General features: G+C 46.9%; 1 protein-coding gene across 1 annotated transcript in view; it reads right to left on the reverse strand.

The window, feature by feature from the left end:
• Positions 1-14304, reverse strand: part of SLC39A14 (solute carrier family 39 member 14) — a 49517-nt gene that overhangs the window by 11911 nt on the left and 23302 nt on the right. Inside the window, exons 2-3 of the mRNA XM_044225177.1 lie at positions 4007-4284; positions 1167-1353 (exon numbers count right to left, since the gene is read on the reverse strand). Of these exons, the coding sequence (XP_044081112.1) occupies positions 1167-1353; positions 4007-4270 (451 nt within the window). The 5' untranslated portion in view covers positions 4271-4284. The remainder of the gene's footprint in view (positions 1-1166; positions 1354-4006; positions 4285-14304) is intronic.

Raw genomic sequence — 14304 nt, forward strand, 5'->3', positions numbered from 1 at the left:
AGAGGGAATCCCGGGAGGCTGAGAGGTCTCTGCCAGGGAGGGCAAAGGGGAAGAAAGAGCCTTGCATCTGACATCACCTGAAGAGGCCACAGGCCAACCTGGGTGCCCCAGGAGCAAGAGAAGGCCCTAGAGATCCAGAGTTAGAAGTCATATTTGTGTCCCCTGATATGAGGGAGAAGTGAATTTTCCAGGTGGCAGCAGTCAGGTGCCTCGGGACACAGGGTGGGGGCGGGGCCGGCCGTGAGGCAGAGGCAGCACAGCGGCCGGCAGGCAGGGGAAAGAGGACGCACGAGTTCTGTTCTACTGCACCTCTGGGATGAGCTGGAAGAGCGCGTTAGAGAGCAGCGTTCCAATGGACAGGGCGATGAAGTATGTGAGCACACGGCTGAAAAATGCTTTCTCCGTGCACGGCAGGACGAGGACTCCCAGGAGAGAGGCCAGGTTAATCAGAGAAACACTGAGGAAGCCAAAGCCCCACACTGTGGAGGAACAAGAACAGACGAGGCCTCTATTACTGAGGGTGGGGGTATTCTCGCTGCCTGGGGCGGCCTGGTCGGAATTCAGCTGTGCTCAGGGCAGACAGAGAGCACCAACCTGTCAGTACAGACTGGAGTCCATCTCTGGCAGGGTGCTGTGGGGCAGCTTACAGACAACATAGCAAAGTCACTCTCCAAAGAAGCTACCTTTCCGATGGAGAGGCAGGTGAAAACGATAGGAGAGTTTAAAAACCAGGAGTGAAATGATGACAACAGGGAACAATTAGCATAACGCAGGCGGCACGTGCTAGGTACCAAGGGCACTGCAGGCCCTCGGGAGGCACAGGCACTCAGCCGTGGGGAGTCCGCCGTGGCTGGAGCACAGGTACCGGGCAGGGCGGGGGACGGGGGAGAGGTGCCAAACTGAATGCCGAGGCATTAGTCCCTTGCAGTTAATAAGAATAAAAATGAAAAAGTAGCAAAAAAGAAAAAGAAAAAAAAAAATCCATAGGCAGGCACTGAGCTCACCAGCCATGCCACCGGATCAGACAATATGCCGGAGCAGTCACGGGAGTCAGAAGACACCAGTTATCATCGTCCCTCTAATCTACTCCCCTGGTGTTGATGAGCTGCTCACCGGTTAGATCTCCTGTGAGCAGCCCCAGCCCCAGCTTCCCTGTCCCCACTCACCTTCGATGGAGCTTGGCTTCCCCTCTTCCGTCTGCTCATCCTCCTCGTTCTCTTGGTTCTCAGAGGCACAGGCCCGGGAATCCAGCTGCTGGAGGATGGTAGGGCAGAACTCCTGGAACTCAATCCTTCCAATCAGGGACTGGTTGTTCAAGTTGTGGGCAGCAAAAAGGTCTCCGGAACTAAAGCACTGAGAAGAAGGGGGAGAGGGAGGAAGCTTCTCAGAACCCAGAATCACATCTCAGCCCTGGCAGCAACCGACTCAGCCTTCCACGAGGAGAACCTGTCCAGATCCCGGGGATCTGACATCACCTGAAGAGCTGAAGATTACCTGAAGATGATCTAGAGGCTCATCTCTAGGGATGAGAGCAAGGGGGTCCCTAAACCTGAAAAACTGAGACACAATCTCAGAGATCAGTCACCTGGTGCAAGTCACACACCTGACCCACACCCACGAGTACCTGGCTGCCCACAAGGTCTGGGAACAACTGGATCCCAGTCTTTGTGACCGCAGTGTGGTTTCTGGAAAATATGATCGTATTTGCATACCTGAAGCTACAGCTTCATCCAGATACCAAACCTACCCGCACATCACAACAGCCTGAAGAGTTATTCTATTAAAATGCATGTTCCAGATACTTGACCAGAGTTATTGAGCTCTAGCACCTAAAGAGGAACATCAGTCCCCAGGACCCTATACGTAGTGCTGACCCCACCCTGAAGCATGTGTTGATAGAGATCAGGGGAGGAAGAAGGAAAATCTAAAGGTTTGGTCTACCGTGGAGCATGTAAGGGCTGGTAGAGGTCACGAACGCGAACGCTCAGTCCCCTCAGGAGGCGTTAGGTAGGTGGTTCTCACATACCGTTCCTATGAAACACTACAGTTTTACTTCTAATTATACTTTATACACTTACACATCAGGCTTTATCTGGCTTGGTTTAACACGGGTCAGTCTCTAACAGCCCTTCGGGTGTGCTGACAAGTGAGAGGTCACCAGAGTCCAGCTCTCTACTTTGTAGGCTTCTGTAGGCCCAGAAGCCTACAAAGTAGAGAGCTGGACTCTGGTGACCCCAAGATAACTGCCGCTGTGCCAGGAGGCCCTCCGGGGTCAGTGAGCATGAGCCCGTGAGGGCAGCCTTCTCCCCAACTCCCACATTAACCGCACGCCTGCGGTTCTGCATCCAGGCTGCCTGGTCCTTTGGCCACGTTACCTCCCCAGGACGTTCTCCTTCAAGATGAAGGCCCTGGACACCTAACCCACAAACCTTCCTTGATCACTCTAGCATACACCCCCTTCCCCCTCTGGTCTCTGAACCCTATGAAGACTGTCCAACTCACAGCATTTAACACTTCATTTTTTTTTTCCCTTTTGTTTTTATTTTAATTTCAGTATAGTTAACATACAATGTTATATTAGTTAGATGACTGTATAAAGAAGATGTCTCACACACACACACCCCACAGTACATAATACACTGGAATATTATTCAACCACAAAAAAGAAATTTGTTTCCCTTTTGATTATTAACAGGTATTTGACATTAATTAATTCTTATATTTCTGAAATTGTATCTCCTTGGTCTTGCTTTATTAATTCCTTTGAAGTACTTAATTTGTAGTACATGTAGTACATGAAGTACATTTCCTTAGCTAATAATCTACTTGCAGATTTATTTTTTTTAGCAAAAAATTAAATTTAATTTTATATATATATATTTTCCAATTTATTTATTTTCAACACTTCATTTTTTTAAAAAAAGATTTTATTTATTTATTTGACAGAGATAGACACAGCGAGAAAGGGAACACAGTCAGGGGAACACGGTCAGGGGAAGTGGGAGAGGGAGAAGCAGGTTTCCCGCTGAGCAGAGAACCCGATGCAGGGCTTGATACCTGGACCATTACCCGAGACGAAGGCAGACGCCTAACTGAGCCACCCAGGTGCCCCAACACTTCATTTTAACATAGGTTTATTTATTCCTTTTAGGGAGAGAGAACGAGAGAGTGAGTGAGCAGGGGGAAGGGGCAGAGAGGGGGAGAATCTTGAGTAGACACCCTGAAAGCATGGAGCCCAAAGCAGGGCTCAATCCCATGACCTCAAGATCATGACCTAAGCAGAAATCAAGCATTGGAAGCTCAACTGACTGGGCCACCAGGCATCCCTAACACTTTGTTTTATGATCAGATAACTCAGTCCTCCACTGGGTAAGCTCTCCATCTTGAGAGCAGACTCTTTAACAGGACTCATTTTTCTCTATTTCTCCCAGCACTCAGTACAGGGAACAAAGCAGATATATAAAGACATTGCTGGCTGACTTACATTTGGCTGCCACAAATAGCCTCGGACTATGATTAGCCAAGATAACATGGAAGAACAAAGAACCAGAAGGCAAAGGACTTGGGTCTCCGTCCTGCACTGTCCAGGAACTCAGTGCGGGACCCTTGACATTCCCTTTTAAATAATGAAGACTTTCCACCTACACCCGGAGGGAGTGTGAGGCTTCCCTGAGACTTCAGGCAAAGGGCCTTGTAACCTGTAAACCCTAGGAGACATGCCAGCTGTCCTGGACACCCTGGCTTGCCCACAGGTGATTCCAGTGCAGCTGTGAGAAACACGGAGGGCTGAGAACTCCTGCTGACCACTCCCTCCAGCCAGAGCTTCAGAACAGCCACATGGGAGGACAGGAGGCGCTGCTGAGGACCCAGACAGGGGGCAAAGAGGAACTGGCCCCTCTGCTCTGCCATCACGGCTTGCCTGCTCCAAGTGTCTTGGGCTCCCCATGCCCAACTACACTGTGACCCCCTCGAGGCAGACAGTGCTCAGCAGAGCTGAGAGCCTTACCATCGAGAGGTTCCTCTGTCCATGCACCGGCTGGGTGACATTGTCCCGGCCCACACCCACATCCAGGTGGTTGAGCAGGGCCTTGAGCTGCTGCAGGGTGAGGGTGTCACCCTCTCCGTAGCGATGCAGGAGGTCTTGCAGGAAGAAGGCCGCACTGATGCCTGGCGTTCCCGTGGACACAGCGTGAGCTTTAGGAACAGAACTCCATAAGCTGACCCAGGTCAGCAGGAAACAGCTGAGGAAGGCTGGGTGAAGCAGCTTCATGGTGACAAACAAGCCTGCAAGAAGGAAAGGCAGGTGAGCGAGAGGCTCCAGAAACCCACTCTCTCCTCCCACTTCCCTGCCAGGTACACAGGACCCAGCAGACTTGCTCTGGACAGCCTCTTCTTCCCTCTGACTCTTCTCCCTTCTCTAATGCTTCTGCCAAGTGTTTGAGAAAAACCTTTCTCTTCAAGCATTGAATAAAAAAATAATGAAAGGACAAATTCAACAGATTTGACTAAATTTAAAAATTACAAAGTAAAACAACTGTGATGTGGTTAAAAAGTCTCTGTCTTTTAGAGACACCGAAATAATCACACATTAAACAATATCTCATCTGGAATTCACTTCAAAATAAGAAAGAAGGGGGTATTTCCATGGGGAGCATAGAGGAGGCAAGACCAGGCATGAGTTAGTAACTCATGAAACGGCTTGATGAGTGAATGGGAATTTATTATACTATTCTATTTTTTTTTTTTAAGTAAGCTCTACACCCAACACTGACTGAACCAGCCAAGTGCCCCTATACTATTACACTTTAATATGTTGGAAATGCTCCAAAATAAAAAAAGTTGCCTTAACAACAAACAAACAAAAAACAACAGGGGCACCTGGGTGGCTCAGTGGGTTAAGTGTCTGCCTTTGGCTCAGGTCAGGATCCCGGGATCCTGGTGAAGTCCAGCATCCAGCTCCCTGCTCAGCCGGGCGTCTGCTTCTCCCTCTGACCCTCCCACCGCTCATGCTTGTGCTTGCTAAAATGCTCTCTCTCTTTTTGAAATAAATAAAATCTTTAAAAAACAAACAAAACACACACACAAAAAAAGGCAAAACAAACAAACAAACAAACAAACTACAATTAGGGGCTCCTGGGTGACTCAGTGGGCTAAGCCTCTACAGTTGGCTCACGTCATGATCTCGGGATCCGGAGATGGAGCCCCGCATCAGAGCCCTACATTGGGCTCTCTGCTCAGCAGGGAGCCTGTTTCCCCTCCTTCTCCCTGCCTCTCTGCCTACTTGTGATCTCTCTGTGTCAAATAAATAAATAAAATCTTTAAAAAAAAAAAAAAACTACAACTACAACTAAAAGAGGGGGAAAAAATAGAGTGGGAAAAAGTCCACCATCAAACATGACAAAGGTTTATTTCTATATACCTTTTTTTTTTTCAAAGATTTTAAAAAATATTTATTTATTTGACAGACAGAGATCACAAGTAGGCAGAGAGAGAGGAGGAAGCAGGCTCCCCGCTGAGCAGAGAGCCCAATGCGGGGCTCAATCCCAGGACCCTGGGATCACAACCTGAGCTTAAGGCAGAGGCTTTAACCCACTGAGCCACCCAGGCACCCCTATTTCTATATACCTTAGTTAGAGAACAAAAATGAATACACTTAAGGGGGGTCAGGTGGACGGGCGAAATGGGTCAAAGGGATTGAGAGGTAGAGACCTCCAGCTATAAAAGGAAGACACGGGGATGAAAAGTGCAGCACGGCAAACACGGTGAACACCACTGTTAATAAGCTGATGTGGCAACAGGTGGCGAGTACACTTACGGTGGCAAGGGTGTAACGTATATACATAAGGTCGAATCACTATGTTAAACACCTGAAACTACTATATTGTTTGCTAACTACACTTCAGTAAAAAAAGTGTAGTTTGCTAACTACACTTCAGTAAAATATAAACTTAAAAGATGGATGGTGCCATACTGCTGCTTATTAAAACAGCAAAACAGATTCTTAAAAAATACAAAACCAAATATAGTGAGGTTTGACACCAGAGTAAGATGATGCTATAGAAGACATTACATTATCTTTAAATAATGCAGGTAAAATCACATATTTATGTAATGACATTAAATAATCAGACTCTTGAAAAGTTATGATAATAAGTGTCTCAATCTTTTCAATTGTTACATCTACAATCTGTACTAACAGAAGCAACCCCAAAATAAAAAAGTCTATAGGCAGAAAGTTATGGTCAGGCGAATTACAGCAATTTCATCGACTAGTATGCAGCTGTAAAAATGGAGTTTAATGTTCAGCAAAAAAGCAGAAAGATTCTGTAACAAGGTTATGAGGTGAGAAGGAATAGGGAAAAATAGGTCTCAGAGAAAGCAGGGCTTTTGTTAATTATTTCCCTCAGCATAGTTATAATTTAATTAGGGAAATAAGCAAACACCAGGCAGGGAGAGGAGGGACGAGCTTATTGAATCTAGACCTAGAAACCCAATCACTCAATCACTGCAGGTGTTTCCACGCCTCCCAGGCTCCCAGGGCTCCGGCTTGCCCCACAGTGGGTCACTCCACCTCTGGGCCTTTGCTTATGACAGAGGAGTTAAAGCAGAGTGCTTAAATGCAGGCTGGTTTGCATCCTGGTTCTGCCACTTACAAGTGGTACAATCTTGGGCAAGGTATTTAACCAGAGTCAACCTTCTAGAGTCACTCAGAGTAGTGATGCAGGGGCGCCCAGCTGACTCAGTCAGTGGAGCCCACAACTCTGGATCTTGGGGTTGTGAGCTCAACCCCCACACGATGGGTGGAAAGGTTACTTTAAAAAAAAAAAAAAAAAAAAAAAGAATAGTAATGCAGCTCACCCTGACCTTTAGGGTCAGAAAAACCAGACTTGAATTTCTGTGCCACTGATGGCCAGATAGGAGTAACCGTGGGGAAGTTACCTGGGCTCTCTACCTCAGTTTTCTCATCTATGAAATGGGTATTCACCCCACTGGAATACTGTGCAAATTCAAATGACATGAACTATGTCAAGTCTCCCAGTGCCTGACCTATAGAAAGCACTCAACCAAATGTTATAATGTGATTATAATCAGCAGGGTTCCTCCACTTTGACTTGCTCCCAGCCCAGATACCGAGCTTCTACTGGCACTATGAGGAATACCCCTGTGGCTAACTTCGTTCCAGACCAACAGCACACACATCACACAAGTCCCCCACCACAAACACACCAGCGGACATTTCAGGCTTTAGCCTCCACACACAGAATGCACAGGATCTGGGGACAGAAATTCTCAGGCTTCAGCAGAATGCACTCTGAGTCACACAAAGGGTAGATTAGCCATCAGCACAAACAGTGGTCTGTAAAGTGTTACTCTGAGACGACGAACTCTCAAATCTATACTGAGAACCAGAAGTTAATACAGTGGGCAGGTGGGATCTTAGGCCCAAATGGCAAAAATCCATTGTACAAAAAGAACAGTCCTCTCTACCTAACCACCCCGTCATCTGTCTGAGGCATGTGTTGTACTGTCAGAACAAAGGAGAAGAGGGCTGTGCGGATTTAGCAAAGGGGTGGCAAAGAGATGAGGACGGCCACCGGCAATCCCCAGTGCCAAGCCTGCGAAGCACCTGGCAGTCATGGATTCCTGGAGAAGTTGGGATGCTTATCCTCATTGAAGAGAGGAGGAAATTTTTGGAGATTAGGAAACATGATCCACAGCCAACAAGCTGAGTAGAGAAGCTAGAAATTAAATTTTTCATGAACCGATGCCAGGTCTGAATGAAAGTCCACACACTCTGAACCACTTCCCTGCTGTGTGGAGACACAGGCTCCACACAGAGGGCTGTAAAAACCTATAGGTCTCTAGGCAGGTCTTCCCAATTTGATTTAAAGATTTAAAAAAAAAAAAAAAAAAAAAAAAGTAATCTCAGGGCAGCTGGGTCACTCAGTGGGTTAAGCCTCTGCCTTTGGCTCGGGTCATGATCCCAAGGTCCTGGAATGGAGCCCTACATCAGGCTCTCTGCTCAGCAGGGAGCCTGCTTCCCCTTCCCCCACCTGCCTCTCTGCCTACTTGTGATCTCTGTCAAATAAATAAAAATCTTATAAAAAAAATAAGTAATCTCTACATCCAACGTGGGGTTCAACTGTACAACCCAAGATCAAGAGTCACACGTGCTACCACCTGGTCCAGCTAAGTGCCCCAGTTACTCCCAATTTCTATCAGCCCCAAGAAGCACCCCAAATCCAGTCATGGAAGACCTGTGCAGGGGACTGCCCTGGGTACACCTTAGAGGGCAGGCTGCATTACAGGGTACCTTCTTAATAAAAAAAAACAGTGGTTCCCACTTCAGCCATATTTCTCAGATTTATCTGCAGCAACCTCAAAACATTCAGAAGAGGGTGCCTGGGTGGCTCAGTGGGTTAAGCCACTGCCTTCGGCTCAGGTCATGATCTCAGGGTCCTGGGATCGAGTTCCGCGTCGGGCTCTCTGCTCAGCAAGGAGCCTGCTTCCTCCTCTCTCTCTGCCTGCCTCTCTGCCTACTTGTGATCTCTCTCTGTCAAATAAACAAACAAAATCTTTAAAAAAAAACAAAAACATTCAGAAGAAACACAGAATCACTCCACGTGTGGGACACCCCACAGAACTTCAGCGGCTTTACCTGGATGGGCATTCAGGTCCAAGTCAGCATTTACAAAACATCTGCTCTTTGTTGCCCCAGTGGCCCCTCAGCCCCTCGTCAGGCGTGGCTGGTCCAGCCTCCTGGAGTGCGTGAATAGACGCAGCTGAGCGGAACCTGCTCCCTGACCCACCACTCATGACATGACCCACTTCCCAGAGCACCTAAAAACAACTGCAGGACAGGAAGAAGTCCCGGTCCAGGGATCTTAGAGCTGCTAAAAGACACTTCAAATCCAAGGGACCCTGGCCTTCTGGCAGACACAAAAGGGGAGCTTTCTGCTCTGATGGAGATTTCTTTTTTCTTTAGCTATCAGTTAATTCTTAGGGGGGAAAAAAGTTTACAAAAGAGTCTTTGGATGAAAGAAAGGAGAGAGGAAGAGAACACATACAGCTCTTGATGCAGCTGGATGGAGAAGTCGAGCAGGGGTCGGAGGAGCAGGGGTCCTCCCAGTGTGGGCTCGGCTACAGGACGAAGCCCCATCTATTAGAAATCTGTGGAAATGGGTGGGGCCTGGGTGGGCCCCTCCAGACCTTCCAAGGGAGCCAAGCCAGCTGCCCTCAAGGACACCTTCCAGAAGTAGTAAGAGAAGCACATAGGGCAGGACATGAAAACAAGCTGGAAAGAGACAAAGGTCCGAATGTGCTCTTGGCTCAGACGACTAGTCTCTCCCACTCAAGAGAAGTTGGAGTCTCTCCACTCCTTTGTTCACTTGGCCTGGGTTCAAAGAAGTAAATTATTTTAGTGCCTTTAGGTCTGCCTCCAAGGCGCCAGACCCAGTCCTCCTAGGGGAAGTAAAAAACCCAAGAGAAAGTCAGTGAGAGATGCTTGCTTTCAGACCCTGAGACTTTAGGTCTCCTTACCATCTTGGGGGGCTCCTAAATCAGAATCTCACCTGCCTGCCATGCCTTCACTTGGTTCAGAAGTATCTTATCCTACAAACGGCACTTCTGGGCTGGGGACATAGTCCCACTGTTGTATCTACCATGCTGCCTGTTTTCTAGGCCCACACCCCCCCCACCCCCCACCCCCCCGTCAGAGAGGAGCGAAAATGGACTTCTCCCCAGGGTAACGAAGCAGCAACTCTTCATGATGCTTACTAATCCAGAAGCTGGAGCTCGGGAACCGATCAACGAGCCTGGGAGCTACCAGGTCTCCAAACATCCACTCCCTTGCCTGACCACTAGCTGGCCGGGTAACCCTCCCTACTCACTCTCAGGTCTTCTGAGCTGTGGAATGAAACAGGGAAGACCAAGTGCTCCAGAGACAACTCTTTCCAAGGCCACTGGTAAGCCACAGGAAGTGAGTGAAAGATGCCTGTAAGCACACCTCCCTGGGCCTGCTCTGTGCCCCTTCAAAGGATGGGTTATGTGGGAGCACAACGAATTTATGTAAAGCTAAAATTCAAGCTGAGGCCTTTGCTGCAGGTTGAAGGGTAGCCATCAAGGCAAGGGCAGTCTCAACTGGGTTTTTACAAAGCACTTTACTTAAAATTGAGAAAAGGTTGATTTTTCCTACCAAAGCAAGCAAGAATGACCATGGGGACTAGAGGGGTGGAAGAGGAGGAGTGGGAAGGGGAGGCCACAGAGATCCACAGGATGGCTCCCTAGAGCCCCTGGCCCCTCTACTGGTGGGATCCAGCGAATTACCTTAAGCTTTCCTTTCTTTTCTTTTTTTTTTTAAGATTTTATTTATTTATTTGACAGAGATCACAAGTAGGCAGAGAGGCAGGCAGAGAGAGGGGGGAAGCAGGCTCTCTGCTGAGCAGAGTCCTATGCGGGTCTCGATCCCAGAACCCTGGGATCATGACCTGAGCTGAAGGCAGAGGTTTTAAACCACTGAGCCATCCGGGTGCCCTTAAGCTTTCCTTTTAACTGCCTGCTTCCCCACCTAAAATCCAAAGGATATCAAAAGAGGTGTGTAGTTCCCTTATGTTCCTCTTGGGAACAGAGAGCATGGGCTCTCTAAGACACCTTGACCTCAGGACAGCCAGGGCTCCAGGGCTGTGAGCACCAATGCCCCCAACTAACCACAAGTCAATTCCCCACCCCTCTGGGGATTCTTTTCTGGTCAAGAGTGCACTTCTGTAGAATACCTTCCAACAGACTGGACCTGCTCCAGTCTCCATCCCTGTCCCATTCTTTTTTTTTTTTTAAAGATTTTATTTATTTATTTGATAGACAGAGATCACAAGTAGTCAGAGAGGCAGGCAGAGAGAGAGAGGAGGAAGCAGGCTCCCTGCTGAGCAGAGAGCCGGATGTAGGACTCGATCCCAGGGCCCTGAGACCATGACCTGCGCTGAAGGCAGAGGCTTAATCCACTGATCCACCCAGGCGCCCCTCCCTGTCCCATTCTAACACTAGGGCCAGACCTGGTAGGCCCAATAGGACCCAGAGAACACTCCCCACTAAGGGTTAACTACAAAGGTAAATAAATGTAGATGGCTCCAGGGGAGTCAAGGGGGCAACATTCCTGGCCTCCATTACAAAAACCCTGAAACTTACAAAGACAAAGCCATGGGGAGGGAGGGTGGGTAGGTCTTTGAGAAATCAAGAACCCTGGGCCAAAGGAAGTGCTGGCTTTGGCAGCAGAAGGACCACTGGATCTGGTGTGAGCAGGCCAACTCACAGCAACTCCATGCAATACCCTGATCTCATTACGTCTGTCTCCTTAGTTCCCGAAAGAGGAAAAGAAACCCGCAATTTTCTGAATATTAAGAAAGAAAAAGTATGTTATGAAAATATGGCTTTCTGAATTTAAATGGAGAACTGAAATGGTATTCACAATTTCCTTTCCCTTAATCATTCACATTTGAGTAAAACATTAGCCAAAAAAAAAAAAAAAAAGTCACTAACAGCAAGCAAACAAGGAAAGAGGCATACTGTAATACAGTAACTTCAAAACCAGAGGCAAGTTAAGAGGAACAGGGGACACCACCCATGGCTCACCTCCTAGGCCTGGCCCAGCCCTCACAGCCAGAGTTCTCACCCACCTCCCCCAAATCTGCAGAGGCCAACAGCTGCCAATTCTTTTTCTTCTTCAGTTAAGGAGTGGTGGGAAAAGCTGCTGGGAAAACAGGTGACACTGGGACCAGAACAATGAACGACTCTCCTGTGAAGGAAATCGGGGCTCCAAGGCCACACACTGAACTGGGGAAATGATCCACTTGCAGCGGGCATTCTTCCCCAGCAGAAGTGAAGCACACCTCCTAGATCTGTGGGCTGCGCCACGCCACAGGGCTGCCACCCAAACCCAAACCCAGAATCCGGGACAGCTGCCTTTCCCCCACCTCAGCCCCGCACTCACATGGTACAGGCTACAGAAAACAGGTCTTACTTTAGAGTCCACAAGCCCAACAGCACTAGCATGAACACGATGAGAATAGCAGGCAAACCATACAAAAAAACAAAGATGTCAATCCAAAGTAAAACCTAACTCCAGAGAAGCAATCTTCCCGACCGCTTCACCTAACTGCAGAATATTCATGCAATAAAACCAAAGCTCAAAGATGATAATTACAAAACGAGATCAAAGGGGATGAAGGCTTCCAAAAAAAAAAAAAAAGAAGAACAAAACATCACTAAAGAACCAATAAATAAATTATAATAAGCAGAGAACAAATTTCTGCCAGTAATTTAAAACAGAAATACTGACAAAGGAGGGTTTGAGATAACCACAGTGAACGTAGGTGGAAAAGACAAATTAAAACATGTAATGAGGGGTGCCTGGGTGGCTCAGTCGGCTAAGCATCTGCTTTCAGCTCAGGTCATGATCTCAGGGTCCTGGGATTGAGGCCCCATCCCCCACCAGCCCACATCGGGAACCTGCCTCTCCCTCCCCCTTTACTCCTCCCCCTGCTTGTGGTGTCCCTCAAAATAAAATCTTTAAAAAAAAAACCAACGAGGGGCGCTTGAGGGGCGCTTGGGTGGCTCGGCTCAGGTTGAGGTCTCAGAGTCCTGGGATCCAGCCCCACATGGAGCCCTGCATTGAGCTCTCTGCTCTGCGGGGGGCCTGCTTCCTCCTCTCTCTCTGCCTGCCTCTCTGCCTACTTGTGATCTCTGTCAAATAAATAAATAAAAATCCTTAAAAAATAAAAAAAACAACCAAACAAATACCTAACCTTGCTGGCTCAGTGGGCGCAGCCTGTGAGACACTTGGTCTCAGGGACGTGAGTGTAATGAGACAAAGATACCAAACATAGGATAACTGGTGTTCCTACAGAACTAAAGACAGGACTACGAGGTATGTTCAAAAATAAAGAACACGATTTCCCTGAATTGAAAGGAGCAACAGAACCTGAAGACTGAATGCTGAACTTGAAAGACGTTTTCAGGCATTGCAAAGGAAATCCCCCCCCACCCGCCAAAGTATTTTATTACAAAAATTGTGAAACATATGAAAACTTCTCTTAAGTGGCAGAAAATTCAGGCTGCCCTCCTCTTCCCCAGAGTAACATTCGGTATCAGAAGCAATTGCAACAGTGTTTACATTATTGAGAGAGAGAAAAAAACTGGAGATATTGTTCCTGGCCAAGATGTCACACAAATCTAGAAAGGACAACAGGCGGAAATTCTCAAGCATGAAAGAAGTCGGAGGCTACATTCTCCTTCCTAGAGTGAAAAAACAGGAGAACGAAATGCAGCTAATTAATAGAGAAATAAAAATAAAGGTTTCAGGAATGCAGTAACCATGGGAAAGTAACTGATGGTAATCATTAAAACCCTTCGAAAAAGAAATAATAAAAAAAACCTTGGAGACTACAGTTATAGGACGAAATCTAAGGGTTATAAAATGGACTATTTACTACTAATAATTAGTGCAAGCAAAAGATGAGGAGACAAAAAGGCGGAAATGCTAATGTCCAATCTCTCAGCAGAGTCAGTAAATACTATATAAAATGGCTAAGTAATTATAGATATGACTCACAAAGATTTTTTTAAGCCTCTTTTACAAAATAATCTCTTGGTGAAAAATACATTTCTTTAAAGCTTAATAATTCCTTTAATTTTACTGGTTTTTTTCTTCGGTTATATTCAGGGAAATTTTAAATACTTCTGTGTAAGATTATTCTTTTTCTCCATATGCATTTATCTGTGAATAAGCTGGAAGATTACAGAGTATTATTCACCTAAAGTAGTAAGGACTATTTCAGTGATGGGATTTTGAGTATTTGTTTCTTTCTTTTTTTTTTTTTTTTAATTTCAACTCATTGATGTGTCCCAATGGGAGGGGGGGTAGGGCAATACACAACAACATGGATGGTTATTTTTATAGTCAAGGAGTTAAGGAGAACTTTCTAAGTATGGCATAAAACCTACAACCCGTAAAAGCAATGATTAGGACGTCTGACTACAAAAACTGCCCAGTGTTCTATAAATTAGTATACTTCCAGTATTCGTGCTCAAACTAATAATGATACAGTCATGTGTGTAAGTACCAACAGATCCAGTGAGAAAACCAGTAGCCTCACAGCCTGGTCCTCAGGTAAATACCGCCCACTGGCTTTCTGGAGTTCCAAAGAATTTTGAGAACAACTACCAAGTCTGCAGCCCTCTCCACCCACCAAATGAACCAAGTCCAAGAAACCACTCTCCTCTGGGGCAAGCTGAAACCCCCTCGGAAGTAAC

The sequence above is a fragment of the Neovison vison genome, chromosome 11 (genome assembly GCF_020171115.1).
Source record: "Neovison vison isolate M4711 chromosome 11, ASM_NN_V1, whole genome shotgun sequence".
Taxonomy (NCBI): domain Eukaryota; kingdom Metazoa; phylum Chordata; class Mammalia; order Carnivora; family Mustelidae; genus Neogale; species Neogale vison.